General features: G+C 34.7%; 1 protein-coding gene across 1 annotated transcript; it reads right to left on the reverse strand.

Moving 5' to 3' along the window:
- Positions 1 to 15013: 15013 nt before the first annotated feature.
- LOC143580200 (uncharacterized) lies at positions 15014 to 18576 on the reverse strand. The gene is made up of 3 exons (XM_077063295.1): positions 18498 to 18576; positions 18336 to 18417; positions 15014 to 16332 (listed from the first exon to the last, which is right to left on the reverse strand). The coding sequence occupies exons 1-3, from the start codon at positions 18540 to 18542 to the stop codon at positions 15194 to 15196; spliced, it is 1266 nt and encodes a 421-aa protein (XP_076919410.1). The 5' UTR covers positions 18543 to 18576; the 3' UTR covers positions 15014 to 15193.
- Between the last annotated feature and the right edge of the window lie 497 nt (positions 18577 to 19073).

The following is a 19073-nucleotide window of genomic DNA, read 5'->3' on the forward strand; positions in this document are numbered from 1 at the left end:
CTAGGGTTGAACGATATTACGATAGAGGTTGTAGAAAAAGAGTATTGCGGAGAGGGATGGTGGTGATGAGCGGGTGAACGGTGGTGGGTAGAAAGGGGAACGACCATGTTGAATGGTCTCTGTTGTTGAAGATCTTCAATAATTTTAATTATTATAATGTCTCTACAAACCAATCAATATATTGTAGTTTTCCAATAAACAACTGTTGAAGACTATTTGTAAATCATCATGACAAGATTATTCGTAAAAAATAGAGACGATAGTTAATTTGATAATTCATTCCATAATTAAAAAGATATTGTAGTTTACCATCTTACCCTTATGTCTTATAATAAATCTAACGGTCCACATTACTTCTCACACTTTTTAGGAAAAACTTGCTTTTTATTTTAACATTCCTCTATATATATATATTTACATATATATTATAATGAAAGTATGGCAATCGAACTTTCAATTCAAATAATTATAAAAGTCAAGATAAACAATATTATATCAACTTATCGATAAATATAATAAACGAATACATATAAATTCCCACTATACAATGGTTCAGTGACCATTTTTTCATAATCTTTTACCATAAGCAACGGTAGTAACTCTTCTTACCGTTATTTTAACATGATAATTATATCTTTAAAATTCATAAAACATAGAATTTTGTCTTTTAACAAATCGTACTGTTGTAGGTTAGCAAGGAATACAACAAGTGCATGACTATCAAAATTGATAACTCGATACCTACCATACACATAATATTCCTACTTTTAACCCAACGCGATTGGAAGTGGGGGGCGTCACCCCAATAGATCTTTTAATATTTTTGTGCCCTTATTAATTTGGTTAACATTTATTTAACCAATTGTTGACTCATCTCACACGGTTTGTAAAATAAAATGCTTTATAAAAATCTCAATAAAAATCAGTAGAAAGAATATCCTTTTCCCCCAAAACACAATAAAAACATTTCGAAAACGAGGGGTCGATAGAGAAACTCACGGTTTGAAGCTTTTCGTTCCAAAATTTGCGTGTACTATATTAGTACACATTTTGTTAATAAAACTTGGTTTTGACTTTTAGTTTATAAAGGTCTTTTATTTGTTAATCCAAGTCTAATGTCCACTAACATCTATGTCCTTTTTAAGAATCAATTCTACAACTTTGTAATTATTCCTATTATTATCAAATCATCAAATTATTCCAACTATCAAATCATCAAGTATTCAAATCATCAATTCGTTAGTTCATGCATTTCATCATTTTTATGAATTTCCTAAGTGTTTAATCAACAAAGTTTCCTATTTTGTAACTTTTAATTTTTGATAATCTTATCTAATTCAATCTTCCCAATAATTATTAAGTGGGAATCTTGTTTATCTCATTCAACTTGTTTGACATAGTTTCATGCCCCCTAATGTTCTATTCAAGTTTTGATCTTTCAATTAATAAAGTTACAAAGTTTCTATTTCTAGTAAGACAATTTATCCATATACTAATCCAATCTATACTTTAACAATGCATCCTATCTTAGTTCAAGTCTACAGTTCATTATATATCAAATACACATGTTGTAAGGCCTCGGTCCCGGTGCCCTACTTTGGCGTTGGATTTACTCATAAACACATTTCTAAATATCATAGTGAATTAAAACTTTCGCGGAATAATAATAAAAGTCAACCATTCATTACAAACATCCATAACTTGTCCTTTTTAAAATATAACATAAATTGTAGTATCAAACATCATGGCAAATCTTCAGATGCCAGCCTCTTCAATCCTGCCATGTGTCCCCCTCAAGCCAGCTGTCTCAGTCTATTTACCTGCGTGCATACTAAAAGTCAGCTACGTTGAGTGAGTTCTAGTTAATCAGGCAACATACAATACATTCACATACTTACATATATAGGTATCCGAAGATACATATTACATACTTAGCCTGTTACCTTTCTTTTATTCGTACATACATACTTTCTTTCTTTCCTTCATACTTTCATTCTTTTAGCCCTTACATTACATACGTAGCTATCTATTCATTTTAAAGAGCATTTCGCCCTATAACATTCGTAGATATTATTAGAGTCTGCAACCCTGTAACCTTCGCAGATATTATTCGGGTCTGCAACCCTGTAACCTTCATATATATTATTAGGGTCTGCAACCCTGTAACCTTCGCAGATATTGTTAGGGTCTACAACCCTGTAACCTTCGCATATATTATTATGGTCTGCAACCATGTAACCTTTGCAATTATTATTAGGGTTTGCAACCCTTTAAGCATACGACCATAAGAGCATACATTATCTTCATTATAATTTAATATATTACTTTCATACTTACACCTAACCCTTTCTATAACTTTCATATATTATTCATACATCATTCATAACATTTATATATCATACATACGTTATTCATATACATTCAAAAGGCATACACTTACCACTTAAGGTAAATTTATTAACTAATCACATCAAGTATGCACACAGCCCTGAAAACATAACAAGGAAATGGGGCTAGAAACTCACCTGAGCTCGGTTCCTTTCAGAGTTAATGGTAACTCCTTTCCATAACTGAGCGCGGCTAACTGTAAAACAATTTCACATATCAATTAACTATTCCTAACCATATCATATTTCAAGTTTAATATATAACCCTTAACGAACGGGGGTCCGGGGGTAGTGCCCCTAGCAGCAGGGTTCTAGGGGCGGCAGCCCCTAGCGGGGTCCAAGGGGCAGAGCCCCTGACCGGGGTTAATTTTATTTTCATTAGCTGCCTTAACACAAACTTCATTAGAATTCTTAAACTATTATTTAATTTTCTAATTCATTCATTATGACGAATGGGTTCAGGTTAAGCATCATTCGCTATCATATTCGCTATGACGAATGACTTCATTCGTTATAACGAATGGTCTGATTTGTTATGAAAGCTTCCTTCTGGTTTAAGTATCATTTGCTACACCATTTGCTATGACGAATGGTCCCATTCGTTTTCTTCTCATGGCGAGTGAACAGGTGACGAATGAATAAGGTCATTCGTGACTCCTATAGGGCGAATGAGGGCTCATTTGTTACACATGCAACCTCATTCGTTATGATTGCTTAACGAATGACCAGCAATTCGTTCAATCATGAAAAATGAGCATCGGCCTTATCCAGATCTTTGACTCTGGGGTCAAAGTCAAAATCGATAAGAACGGAAACAGTCAACATACACCAGATTCGCAATTAAGCCTTAAATCTTGACGAAATAGAACGAAATTGGTATCATTAGGATCGTATACCCAGCGCCACAAACCCCAATCATCCAAACATCAAAACATTTCGTTTAACTGGTGTTTGATCTCTATATAAATACGGCTTATTATTTGATTAATTAACTCATTAAACGTTAACGAATTTCAACAAGAATCGTTGTGTTTGATTCGTTTTTACCATTTTTGTATAGATCTAGGACCATTAAACGAGACGAACAAGTTTTCGTTATAAAAACGAGTCGGTTTCACGAACACGTTCAAATCTTGGTATCGGTTTGGCTCGTTACGATGCTCTAACGCTATCAAGCTCGGGTTCTCACCTTCGGATCTTGGATCGGGATAAAGGAGGTGTTCGTGTGTGTTTTTGAAGGTGTAGGCTATGGTGCAGAGATGGATAATAATCGAAAGGATTAGGGTTTAAGGGGTATTTATACTCCCTTAAGCCCATGGACCTAAGGCTCATTCCACCTCTTATTCCATCTTTTAAAATCTAAGCCCACCCTCTAATGGTTTATTCACCCAATACTGATAAATGACATATTATTGAATAAACAAAATTTCCTTTATTAACATTACCGAAAGTAGGATGTTACATATGTGCTAAGTATTCATATCATAATCAAAGATTCAACTGTTCTTTCAACAAAATTTTCTTATTTGGCAATCTAACGGTTTCCAACAATTTTCAAGTATTATCTTTCAAATATTAGTTTTGATGATTCAACTAGCATACATCCTATCCAATTTCACTTAACATTAGTCCATATCATTTTCAATGTTTCATTAATTCACCAAATTCATCCTTTAATCCAAGTAATTAAAAAATCCCCAATTTACAACTATGAACAAGTTCTTGCAAATTCCATTTTAATACTAGCAATTCAATGATCCATGTTTATATCATCAATCCTATTGATTAATAACTAACCAAAATTCATCCTAACATCAAACTCAAACATCAATTTCATTCATGATTACACCTAAATATCAAGTATTCCAACAATGCTTCAATCAATCTTAACAATCAAAGTATGAACTTCAAGATGAATGTATGCATGTGTATGTGGGTTCAATCCTTCCTCTTAAACACACATGCATACACACGGCTCACATACACACACATCAACATCCATAATTTTCAAATATTCAAGCTCAATCTCAACTCGGTAACACCTAATCTAACATATTTAACGCTAGAAATCAACTTATAAACATAACTTACTTGTGTTCTTGAAGATCTAAGGATGAAGATGAGAATGTGATGGTTGTGGGTGTGATGATCTTTACTCCCAATCCTCTTCCTAGTTGTTAATCTTCATTGTTCTTGATCAATCATGAATGTGAGTGTGTGTTTGTGATTTTGTAACATCCTACTTTCGATAATAATAAACAAAATTTCGTTTAGTCAATAATGTGTCCTTTATTGGTTTAGATAAATAAACTATTAGAGGGTGGGCTTGGTCATTTAAAATATGGAATAAGGGATGGAATGGGCCTTAGTTCCATGGGCTTAAGGGAATATAAATACCCCTTAAACCCTAAACCTTTCCATTTTTATCCATCTTTACACCATAGCCTACACCTTTAAAAAGACACACAAACACCCTCCTATATCCCGAGCAAAGATCCAAAGGAAAAAAACCGAGATTGTTAGTGTTAGAGCCTCGTAACGAGCCAAAACCTACATCAAGATTTGAGCGTGTCTGTAAACCGACTCGTTTAAGGTACGTTCATTAACAAAAACTTGTTCGGCTCGTTTAGTGATCCTGGATCTATGTATAAATGGTAAAAACGAATCCAACACAACAAACCTTACTGAAATTCGTAAATATTTGATGGGTTAATCGATGGGTTAATGAACCGGGTTTAAACAATGATCAAACGCACCATTTAAATGTAAAAATTGAATGTTTGGAGGGTTAGGGTTGTTAGGCGCTGTGATTCCGAGCTCAACCATACCAAAATCGTATTGTCTCATCGTGATTTGAGGTTTAATTTCAGATCTGGTGCGTTGACTGTTCTTGACGATTTTAACTTTGACATCTGAGTCAAAGTCTTGGATAAGAACTGATACTCATTCGTTATGTAGAACGAATCGCTGGTCATTCGTTAGAAAACCATAGCGAATAGGATACATTCGTGTGTCTTCATAACGAATGGACCCTTCATTCGTCTTAACGAATTAACGAATGGCACTCATCATTCGTTATGACCCTTTCGCCATAATTAGGACAACGAATCAATTCATTCGATACATCCGTATGCTCCAGTAATGAATGAGCCTCCCATTTGTCGTATGATAAGCACGAATGGCCTTAGCCATTTGTTGTGCACTCGTTCCTCCCAAATCAACCATTCGTTATAAAGAATGGAAGCATTCGTTATAACGAGTGGGATAACGAATGAGGCTTAATAAAAGGCTATTCGTTATAACGAATGAGTTAGCGAATTAAATAATAGTTTAAGAATTCCAATGAAATTTGTGTTAAGGCGGTTAATGAAAATAAAATTATTCCAAGCTGACTTGGCAGCTCGACCCCAGCCAAGGGCTCTGCCCCCCTGGAACCCCGCTGCCAGGGGCGCTGCCCCCGGTCCCCCGTTCGTTTAGGGTTATATTAAACTAGAAATATGATATGGTTAGGGATAGTTAATTTATACGTGTAATTGTTATACAGTTAGCCACGCCCAGTTAAAGAAAGGTGTTACCATTAACTCTGAGAGGAACCGAGTTAAGATGAGTTTCTAGCCTCATTTCCTTGTTATGTTTTCGGGATGTGGGCATACTCGATGTGATTAGTTAATACACTTACCTTAAGTGGTAAGTGTATGCCTTCTATGACTTTTTGCATGAATGAATGCTTGACGGTGCGTGAACGATCTTCGGATATTGCATGTACCGCCAGTTAATAGTGTGATATGTTATTGTTTTACGAATGATGTATGAATGATATATGAAAGTTATGGAAAAGATTAAGTGTATGTGTGAAAGTACATAAATTTAAATATAAAGAAGATAATGTATGGTTGTATGGAGGTATGCTTAAAGGATTGCAGACCCTTATAATATCTGCGGAAGGTTACAGGGTTGCATACCCTAATAATATATGCGAAGGTTACATGTTTTCAAACCCTAATAATTTATGTGAAGGTTACATGGTTGCAGACCCTAATAATATATGCGAAGGTTACAGAGTTGCATACCCTAGTAATATATGTGAAGGTTACATGTTTGCAGACCCTAATAATATATGCGAAGGTTATAGGGCAAAATGCTCTTTAAAACGTAGAGATATTTACGTATGTATAAGTGAGCTAAAACAAGAAAGCATGAAAGTATGAAAGAAAGGAAGTATGTATGTATGAATGAAAGAAAGGTAACGGGCGAAGTACGTAATATGTATCTTCGGATACGTATGTATTTAAGTATGTGAATGTATTGTATTTTGCTTGATTAACTAGATCTCACTCAGCGTAGCTGACTTTTAGTATGCACGCAGGTAAATAGACTGAGACAGCTGGCTTGAGGGGGGACACATGGCAAGATTGAAGAGGCTGTCAACTGAAGATTTGTTATGATGTTTGATACTACATTTTATGTTATGTTTAAAAAGGACAAGTTATGGATGTTTGTAATGAATGGTTGACCTTTACTATTATTCCGCGAAAGTTTTAATTCACTCTGATATTTAGAACCGTGTTTATGAGTAAATCCAATGCCAAAGTAGGGCACCGGGACCGGGGCCTTACAGATTTGAAATTTGAATGTGGGTGTGTGTGACATGTGTGTGTGTGTGCCGTAATATAGAGAGAAAGGGGAGGGAGATAGGATAAGTGAGTAAGCTAATAGAGGTTATGTGTATAAACCATGTTACTTACAACACATCAGGCTAGTTTAGGGTGGTAATCATTGGTGATGTGAGTTGGTGAATAGAGATTGGGAGAAAAAGGATGTGGGGTGGTGAGGTGTAAGGTGAGTCGGCCAAGGGGAAGGGGGTGAAAGGGTTGGCTTATAACACAACTAACTTGGTTAATCGTTTTGATGTATTGCGAGTTTTATATAATCAATCGGATCCCGTTTTTAATAATTTTTGTCCGACTTTGAACGGAATCAAATTCCTGACAATATGGACTATAAAAACTATTTTTTCTGAAAATAGTTTGTGTCGGGTCCTTTCCAGGTCCTGTACTGGCTTTTGTTTACTTATTTTTCAGTTTTCTTTTGCGATTTGAGCCTTCTAAAGTTATGTTTATACATTATCTCTAATGTTTTAACATATATTTTTAAATTTTTGGTACCATTTAATCATATTAATGATTTATTTATTTTCCGGCCTACTGCCCGAGGTTAATTCACGTTAAGCTCGTTACATGTCAAAATTGGGATTTTTTGTTAACTTTTCAATATTTTGAATCTTAATAAAGTAAGGTTTTATTCATCAATTAATATTATCATGCTAAATTGCTAATCATGACTAGATTAGTGACAAATTTTTGACGAGTGTTACACAATACACAACTATGCTGCCTCTATCCCCTCTTCAAACTCACCTACAGAGCTACCATACCATTGACGTTCTCCGACCACCGTCGATACCTGCTGCTTTTCTGGCCGACCACACACCTCCTGCCTTCCTCCAGTCCTCCTGCCTTCCACTCTTTCTCGGAGCTCGATTCTTACATTTTGAAGGTGAAATAACTAAATAAGTTTCAAATTATATATTTATCCAACTACTATCAAAGATTTAAAAAACACAAACCACCTGGTAATAAGTATACTTCTATGAAACTCTCTATGAAGAACACTATTGAGCACGCATCTAATACTAGAACTGTAATGTAGTAGCAAGAGTTTATAAGGTAAGAATGATATAAAAACTTGAATCCATGTATTTGTTTGTAAATATAGGATTAATTCACAAATTCAAATTCTAACATATTCCTACACAATACAATATTAACCATAGTTTTTGATGAAAAAAAAAAGTATAATCGAACCCCTCAATAGTGTTATTTGTTATTTAACAATTACATTCATTTGTTAAATGCTAATAAAGTTATCATTAGTTATGTCGGTTGCAACGGGAAGTGTTGAAAGATGTTTTAAGAATGTGAAAGCAGATTTGTGTAATAGGATGGGTGATGAATACATGAACGATTCTTACATTTGTTACATTGAAAGGGAATCTCTCCAACAAGTTTCGGTTGAAAAAGTAATGCAACTATTTCAAAAGATGAACACTCGTAGGAACAACTATAAGTATTTTTTTTATTCTTAAAGACTATTGTATTTATATTATGTGTTTTTTAATTTCTAATGACGGCGCCTCTTTAATTATTTTATCGTATTTTTATTATGTAATGAACTTTGCCCGAACCATCGAACCGACCCGAACCTTAAACCGACCTGGACTTTTTTGTACCCGACTCTATGAAATTGAAGCATCTAAATGTAGTGCACCACCTGGAAAAAATTTCTGGATCCGCCACTGATCAAGGAACAATTAATTCTAGAACACACACAAGAATGATCAAAGAAAATGATCAAACGATCATATCAGATGAAGATGAGAGAACCGGCGAAATGAGAGAAACCCATTGAAACAGATAGAAGGATGAAGAACCTTGCTCTGTTACCATGTAATCGTTGAAGAACGATGACACGGAGAGAAAAGAATAAAAGAGGCAGATAAATAATTTTTTATTTCAATCAGACTGAAAAATTACAAGAACAAGAAACAAAAAACTATATATAGGCATAACATATGGGCCGCATATGTTATGCTCTTAATCTTGGCCCATATGTTATGCTCTTAATCTTATGCGCTAATCTTCACAACATGGTTGTTGAGACATTTTGAAAGCGTTTATCGATTTGGAAAGGTAAGAATCTCTTGGTTGGAGGTCGGATCATAGTGTTAAAATCAGTCTTAAAATCTTTACCAACCTACTAGTTCTCGTTATTCAAAGCTCCAAAAGGGGTTCTTGATAAACTCGATCGGCTAAGACAAGTATTTTTTTGGCGTGATTCGGAAGAAAAGATGAAAATTAATTAGGTTGCATGGGATAAGGTGGTATTACCGGTCAAGTATGGCGGTCTTGGTCTTGGAAGTTTACAAGAAATAAACGTGCCTTGTTAAATGGTGGTGGCGTTTTAAAAACGAAAAAAGGGAGACTTTGGTGGAAAGTTATTTGCGCAGGACATCATTCCTCAAGATCATGGACAGCGATCCCGACTAAACTATCGAGCTCGGGCCCTAGAGCCGAATTATAAAAATAAACTCGGTATTAAAGGAGGATGTGGCAGATTTGGGTACTAGCTTTCGACACGTTGTCAAAAGTGGGAAGAAAACATGGTTCTGGTTAGATGTTTGGATAGGATCGTCGCTTAGTGTTCGTTTCATATATCTGTTCGCCTTGAGAAAGCTAAAAGTTGTTATGCCGCAGACTGTCTCTTCATGCTCGACGGGTGGATATGTGGAAAATGGGAGTGGGTTAGAGGACCTACTAGTGTAGTTCAAGTTGAGGAGTTGAGGCAGCTCTTAAGAGTCCGTGAAAGGGTCCTTCTTTGGCATGGATAAGATGTGGTTTCATGTGATTTTGGTGGATCAGGTTGCTATTCGGTGAAGGAAACAAAGGAGCTATTTTTGACTAATTTAGCCCCTAACCCGAATTGCCTGTTTGATTGGAATAGGCTAGTGCCAAAGAAGGTTGGTTTCGTGTCTTGGCGGGCAGCGCTCGATCGACTTCCTACGTTTGATGCCTTGAAAAATGGAATACACCTGTTAGTTCGTCTTTATGCCTAATTTGCGGGGAGCGGAGGAGTCGGCTGAACACGTGTTCGTCTCGTGTGGTCTCACTCAAACCACTTGGAGTGTGATTGCCCAATGGTGTAAGTTACCAACCATTTTTTTGTTTAGTTTCCGGGATATTTTGAACTTACACAAATACTCCTCGCTTTCAAAGGAGAGCGCAAAAGTGTTCCAAGCTATTTGTTTGATTGTGACTTGGTGCTTGTGGAATAAGATGAATGCATTAGTTCATTCTGGTACCTCGATCCATATTTCTAACTTGGTAGAGGAGATTAAAGTGATGAGATTTCTATGGATAACATATAGGAGCCGACAATGGAATGTTACCTGGGAAAATTGATGTTCTTTCCGGTTGCATCAGGCTTAGGGTGGGTTTTGAGGGTGTTGCTATTGTATTTTTCTTTTTTTCTTTTGGTGGCACTTGGAACTCTGGTGTATTCTTTTCTAGCGTCTCGCAAGTTTTTAATATTATGTTTTGTTTGTCGTTCAAAAGTAAAATTGGTGAAATAGGTTTTATGATTACCTAGTTGCATTTTATGAGTAAGTAAACACAATTATGGAACTTGGATTTATTAGAGAAGACGAGGCACCCATATGGGTAGGGTGCATGACTTTCAAACCACATGGCAACACCATCCCATTCCATGTGGGTAAGGTGCATGGCTTCATTTCATGACAAATGTTTGCCACATAAAATTGATTTATTGTTGACCATTGAAGAATTAAATTAAAATGAATTAATAAAGTTCTAAGATAATTGTGAATAGAAATAAGATGACAGTACAAGATTGATCGGTGCATGAGTAATACCCATTAATAACCTTTCCCTTTTTAGACAATGTTTAATCGCTTCAAAGCTCATATTGAGTTTTTTCAAATTAGGTATACATCAAAATGTAAAGTTTTAATAATACGTGGTTTTTAAAGGCCAAGTTCTTCAATTTGTTTGCAAGTGATCAATTTAACTATATTACATCTTAAGGTAAAGTTAAACTACAAAGTATAATAAAAATGAGAATTGTGACAAGGAATTTAATCAAGTGATTTTAAATTTGGATGGTGTAAATTAATTTAAGAATAAAAATTGATAAGAATGCATGAATGTAATAACTCACTTATGATTACTTTCTCTCTCCACGTGCAAGCCATATGACGTCTATAACTTTTTCATATGACATTTTTTTAAAATTTCTTTTACCATAATAACAAGCTTTTTTTATCTTTAATATGAATATCATATTGTTATATAAAAATAAAAAAAAAAGTTAGTTGGTTTTTTATATTATGTTATTTGGTTGTCCATTGTGTTTTTTGATTGAGTTTTTCTATGTATTGTGTTATAGATTTTGGTTATTGTGGTTTTCAATTGATACTCATATTAATGATAAAAATAAAACAAAGATTACATCTTTGTGTCTTTTTGTTCGTCATTGTGTCTTTTTGCTCAACATTTGTTCTTCTACTTATCATTGTGTTTTAGTCATTGTGCTCAACATTCACTTAAGTTGACAAAAATAGTATTATGTTCATTGTGTATTACGTTCAAGTCATTGTGTAATATGTAGATTCCATTGTGTTTTACGTTTCAAGTCATTGTGTTATATGTATTTGCCATTGTGTCCTGTGTTTCAGATCATTGTGTTATATGTATTCATTATTGTGTTTTACGTTTCAGGTTATTGTGTAATATGTATTCAACATTGTGTTTTATATATTAGATAATTTGTTGCTATTTTTCATTATATTTACATGTTATTACACAACGTTGTTATTAGTATTTAAAAAAAACACAATGATCAGTCGAAAGACACAATGGCGAAAAAACACATTGACAAACATAAAGACACAATAACCAAAAAAGATACAATGGTAAGATGACGTAATTTTTTTTTTATTTTTATATAACAAAATAATACTCGTGTTTAAGTTTTAAAAACGTTTGTTATTATGGTAAATTTTTTTTTTTTTTAAATATCATATGAAAAAATTATCGATATTTAAAAATGATGGGGGGATTAACATGTGGCTTGCATGTGAAGAGAGAAAATATGTACTATTACTTTTATATATATTTCCTTTGATCTCTACTTGACACATGTCAATTAAATATTATTTTCCACACTTCTCATTTTTGTTAGTTTTTATATAATAACGTAACCATACATAGTTATTCTTTCTTTATAATAACATGTTCACAATGACAAGATTTCTCGTTGAAAGGAAAAGGGGACGGTGGAAGGGGGGGGGGGGGGGGGGGGGTTGGTTAGCTTAAACGTGTCGGGTCAACCAATGAGGTTATATCTTATCGAATTAGCAAAAGGAAATTTGTCAGGAAAACAATAAACACACAACCTAATAATCTAAAAAAAATTAAACACAACACAGTATTAATTTTGTGAAAATACTACACCTGTTGTGAGTGTATTGAAATTGAAGTTCTTTTTTGTTTGATGACAAGTTCAAGCTAGAGGTGCACAAGCTCGTATTCGAAACCGTACTTGAAACCGGTTTTTATACCCTGGTATTCTATATCTAAATTCAGAACCGAACCTACCCTACCCATACGGTATGGATATGATATGCATTTTGAGCTCAATACATGTACTCGAAACATACTCGACTTATACTCGTAAATACCCAGAACCGGTCATACCCTATACCCATATCCGATTATAGCCTGAACCCGAACCGGGTATTAGGAAAAGGATTAATTACTTCGCACTTGTTGTATTTAAATTTTTTTATAAAGGATTAATTATAAATTAATAATTTGTACTTGAGTGAACTTAAAGTTTTCGTAATATATTTTAATCATTTTTAAAACTTAGAAAGCAAATTTAATTTTTAAACGAATTTAAATTTGTATAAAAATTTACAAATTCAAAAGTAAGTATTAATATCCGGACACATACTAGGTTCCAATACCCAATTATATTCGAACTCGATCATACCCTACCAATGTACATAGGGTTGAGTTTTTGTCCTCAATTCCCCTACCTTATCTTGTTTCTCTAAATAGTAAATACACAAACCCTGGTATTAGAAAACCCGATTTATACACCTCTAGTTCAAGTAATGACAAATGGGCCCCATTGAATAACTAAAGTATCCAAAGTTGTCAGAAACCCCCTCCTCCCCCCCCCCCCCCCCCACCCAACCCAACCCAACCCAACCCAATACTTGACATGACCAAAGTTGGTCCCCCCCCCCCCCAACCCAATACTTGACATGACCAAAGTTGGTCTTGACGTGGAAGCGAGGGTCTTTGAATTTAATTGAATCATTAGAAATAGAGGTTCTCACAATTACGCTCCAACAAGTGTCTAATTAATAGGCCTAGTAAGTGGGTTTGGATCGAGGATAGTTCTGGAGAATTATCGGTAGCCTCAATGAACGGGCTCTTTTCAATGTGAGAGGATCAAACGCCTCTTTCGTTATGGAGTGAAATAATTTGGTTACAAAGAAAGCTATGTGTCTTTCTGGAAAGCGGAGAAAGACAAACTTTCGAGTTTCGAACAAGGGTAGGCCTACTCAAACAGAATATGCAGGTGGACTCGTTCGTGTGTGGCTTTGTGAGATCCACAGTAAACGACGAATCGTTTACTCACCTCTTGTCAAATTGCCAATCAAGTTTGGAGCTTTGTAAATGCTTGGTGACACATTCCACTCATTTTTGCATTTTTGGCATGGGATCTACTTGTTATCCACAACAGAGCTCCGTTATGCAAGATGTAAGAAAGAGTTCTACATGGTATTTTATTGACGGTGTTTTGATACATTTGGAAGGTGAGAAACGAGTCCATTTTTGAAAGCAATGCCATTACAGTGTCTTATGGAAGATATCAAGTAAAGTATTCCTTTGGATTAGAAATAGGTACATGACACGATTTAGAAATTTATAAAATTATATAGTTAAATGGGTTAATCATGTCATAAACAGGTTGTGCGGGTTGAATTTGCTTAGACACGATTTTAATCGTGTCATAAATGTGTTAGCTTGGTTATAATACAAACCCTGTTTAAGTCCAACCCAAATCCGCTAATTTTCATGTCATGTCATTTTAACGTGTAAAAAATTGTCAGCCCTGTTTATAATGACATATCAATTTTTTTTAATACATGAAACTCTTTCAATAAAAGTTTTATACAACGATGGAATATCGAGCTCACCGAACCAGTGAGACCTGATGGTATGTATACCTTACTAGGGGTGAGCACGGTTCGGTTCGGCTCGGTTCGGTTATTGGGTGAAACCCAAACCTAAACCAAAGCTATCGGTTATTTTAGAATACCAACCAATCGGTTTTCAGTTATTCGGCTTTCGGTTATTTTCGGTTTCAGTTATTTTCGGTTTTTTATTATGAGTAGACATTACAAAAAAAAAGAATTCAAAAAATAGAGTACATCATATATATTGAATTCAAAACACAAAAATAGACACGTGTTACGTGGAACCAAACAAATATAAAGTTGTTGAAATAGTAGAGTTTAAAATTCAATAAAGTTTTTAATCTAAAAAACACTAAAAGTTTAGCCCAAATCTTCATTCATTATCTTATTCATATTCAAAGTTTAGACCCAATTTTCATCATCTTCATAATCTTCATCGTTGTCAATGGTAAATTCTTTTGATGTTGTTTCCTGTCAAAACATCTTAAAAAAACACGTAGAAAACATAAGTTCAATTAATCGGTTCGTTTCGGTTTTCATAAAATGGATAACCGAACCTAAACTCAAAAATGGGTTTTCGGTTAATGCTTCGATTCGGTTTTTTTCGGTTCGCTTTTTTCGATTATTCGGTTTTAATTCGGTTTTCTGATCACCCTGTACCATAATTCCTTGAAATTACAAGGATAAACCTTACATCTGTAAGTTTGGTTTTTTCTAATTTAATAAATATATATTTAACAGATGTTGTCCCAATATTCTTGGTACTTTTGAGTTAAAAGAGCTCCATGCATTCAATTTGGTTTATATTTTCTTAACTAATAACATGAAATCTTCATTAGACAAAACTTTTTATCTTCCAAACATAAATAAATATCAACATACCATAAACTAAAATACCCTTCCTACCTCCTATAAACTGAAATTAACTAGAACGCATAGAAATACTCCAAGAAAGACCTTACATGATGCTACAACCATCGGTGTTCTCATCGCTAAACATATGCGTCATACCATCATTCATGGGTGCTCCCATCGGCGGCCCATAGGCTGAAGGCGGTGGCTGACCATACATCATCTGAGGGTAAATATTCACCTTGGGTTGATTCATCATCATCATTGGCTGCATGTATTGCTGTTGATGATACTGTTGCTGATATTGTTGTTGGTTGTAGTGGCTACCATCAACCATCCCTTGACCGCGGTATGCCATCGGTTGCATTTGGCCCACTGGATGACCACCCATTGGGCCCATTGGATAGTTTCCCATTTGAGGCATCATTGGATTACCACCCATTTGATTATTGTTCCAGCCACCATTGCCGCAATTGTGCTCCATTCTCGGCCCACCACCACCACCACCGTTTCCCGGCTTGCAGGACTCAAGAAACTCATTTTGCTTATCGCTACTAAATTTACCCTCGGGTTTTCCACCTCCTTTCTTGTCCAACCCGCCATCCTTCATTTTCCCACCGCTACCATTCTTGCCGCCCTTAGAATTTGAGCCACCGTGTTTCTTTTTACCACCACCAAAAAGTGCCTTACAAATCATACCTCCAAAAAAGCCACCACTACTGCCACCACCTTTACTCTTCTTACCATCTTTTCCTCCACCGTCACCGCCACCTCCGCCCTTTGTCCCGCCATTTCCTTTCTTAGCATCATTATTTCCACCCTTTCCCTTCAACTGCACATGCAAATCAAACCCTCCACTTGGTCCATTCTTCTCATTCATCATTCCAACTGGCCCATACCCGCCCACACCCGGACCCGTCAAAATTTTATTGGGCTTTTTAAAATCATGGCCATCACAACTATCATCATCCTCATCACACTCATTAAATCGTCCTCCACCACCACCGCCACCAATTGGTATATCAAATTTCTGATTCTTATTAGATGGATTAAGATCCTTGAACCCTTTATTATTTGTTGCTTGCATTTGTTGGTTACCTTTCCCACCACCACTGCCTTTCTGTGGGCCCCATAGTTCAGCATGCTTACCAGACTTGCTAAGCTTCTTTATAAGTGTGAGTGGATCTGCATTACCATAAACAGTCACCTTCTCTTGCTCAAGATCAATGTTTGTTTTTTCCACCCCTGTAAAAAATTAATTTCCAAACATTAGTTTAAATTTTTTTATTTATGCATCAACAAATAATTAATTAATTATACTAAAATAACTTATCGTTTTTTCTTTTTACATGAAAACACTATAAATAATATAAATATAAGTTTAAAATAATTACACTAAGATGAAAAAATGTGGTCAAATGGTCAAAAGTTAAAGGAAAAAAAAGAAGTAAAGCAACAGTCTTGTTTTGCCTAAAAGCAAACATTTTGGTTCCACTTTCGAACTAGCAATCGCTTTCGTTCCAATTTATTTTGTTTTAGTACAACTTTAGTGTCCACCTAATAACATTTGTCTTTTGCGCTGTGTTCTCTAAAGAATAAAAACATTAAAAAAGAATAAGATGAAGTAAAAGAACAAAATTTGTCCGTTCGTTGCATAAAAATAATAAAAAGTTCTAATTTTCAAATCATTAATATTCATTAAACTTTTAAAAATTACACAAGTGCATATTCCAATTGTTTAAAAGTTATATCATAAAAGTAGACCTAAAGTTCATATTTTAAACCGTAAACCAAACCGTATAAATAATAATCGACTAACATGTCGATTCGCATGACTTAGAAGGTTAGGCGAAATCAACATTTCGAAAATAGACGCAGAGTATAATTTGTTCATGGAACAGATGTTGTCCAGTAAATTATAATGTGTACAAAAACATTGTACGAATATAAACAACAAAAATACAAAAGAGTGGAGTAACAAAGTACATATAATAATATTAAAGTACAAGTAGGAGATCGAGACGATCATGTCAGGAGCGTGTCGTAGCGGCAAGATCGGTCCACGGACCGAGAATCGTCACATCAAACCTTTAAGATTTTCTCCAAAATCATATACTATTTCAATTTCAATTTCAATTTTAAATTATTTACCAAAATATCTTCACAAATTAAAACAATCAAAGTCTACCACTACTCTTTAAGTTGGTGGTGGCTTACCACCAACTTATATGGGAGATATGAGGGATGACCTTGGCTTGCCAGGGTTCAAGTCCTGATCTCACCCGGTTTTACCGGCTCCTCGCTGTCGTGCCGTTTGGCGGGCGTGGGGGTCGGGTTTTATCCGGTGAATCCCTCAACAGGTGGACCGCTAGAGGCTCCGTCCGTCCGAATTAGTGGCCGGCTTGGGCTACCTTTAGTCAATGAGGGCCGCGTACGAGGTGCCAGACGTTACTTAGTTGGCCGTTAAAAAAAAAAATCAAAGTCTACTCTGAACACCAAGTAATTTTCTTCCTCTAGGTTATTCAAAATTAAAAAATAACTAAATAATACTACAATCTGCAAAATATTTTATAGAACATTAAACAACCTCCTCCACTTTAAAGAAAAATACCAGTTAAATCCTATACTTTTTCAAATATTTCATATAATTTTTTCCCTACCACACCCGTGTTCATATGTTTTACCCGTTTGCTTATTTTTTTTATAGCTTTCAAAATGTGATGTTTTATCAAATTAAATATATATCATCGTGAAATTTTTATTTTTATTTATGTTTTTGATGTGAGTTTTGTTCAAAACAAAGTTACATTACAAGTCACGAGTCATCTAAGCACTTATATTTCAATGTCGATATCTTTCAACGGTGTAACACCCCAACGCATGCGGATTTAATATTATAAATCAATACTTAAAACTTTCAGACAATAACAAGTAAATTTATATCTTCGGACGAATACATGTAAAATTACACTAAAAACAAAATAAGGACCCTTGGTCTCCGTTAATCCTTGCCCCTAAACATGTAAATTGTAATCATATAATTTCATAATATTTTTAGTGAATTCATTTAATTAACACAAATTTCTTCACACATTCGACTACAATATCATCAAATCCTAGTTTAAACACGAGTAATTTTCTTCCACTAGGTTATTACCAAACAAGTTCTAACATAACATATAAATCAATTCATTCAAGTGACAGAAAACATAGTAAAAGAAAAAAAGGATTGAAGAATAATAACTTACCGCCGATTTTTTTCAAGACGGTTTTGATTTTCTGCTTACAGCCATCACATGGGCACGGAATATTCACTTTAAGGACACAAGTCTGCATCAAACTCAAAACAGTGAGTAATATACCGGACACAGGCTGATAATAGCTGGAAGTTAACATTAATGTTTAAGTACCTGAAGCTTCATGGAGTCTTGCTTGTTGTTCATCTTGTAGGTCATTCTGAGGGGATTTTGAAAACTTAAAAGGGGAGATGGATGTGAAATTAAATAAACAAATCTCACCTTAATATAAAGCAATTGAAGTGGGCCCCGCAGAATATTAAATGTTTTTCTATCAATTAAAATATTATTGTATATATTTGTTACCATAAATGCATTTATGTAGTTTGTCTCTTCCTTTTTATCAAACAAATAAAGCTCATTGTCGATTATTTTCGTGACACTCCGAAAATCTTAATTTAATCAGTGAAAGATTTTGATTAAGTCATTCGGATTATGACAGACGCCGTTTTCAACCAATCATATTTAAGAATATATTTCAAATGAAAGTTGAACTTTATTTAACCTCATCAGAGTCATTAAATGTGTCATATTACACGATTTTTATTCAAACTACAGGTCCAATATAAAGTTAACATTTTTCACTCAAACACATGTCATTATTTCCCACGCTCTTTACGAAACTTTAATACTTCACTTATTTACCTGAAAAGCATATTAAAAACGTTTGTCAACATGAATGTTCGTTAG

Source organism: Bidens hawaiensis, unplaced genomic scaffold, assembly GCF_021521415.1.
Source record: "Bidens hawaiensis isolate Kalapana, Puna unplaced genomic scaffold, B.hawaiensis_p1.1 tig00030277_1, whole genome shotgun sequence".
In the NCBI taxonomy this organism is placed as follows: Eukaryota; Viridiplantae; Streptophyta; class Magnoliopsida; order Asterales; family Asteraceae; genus Bidens; species Bidens hawaiensis.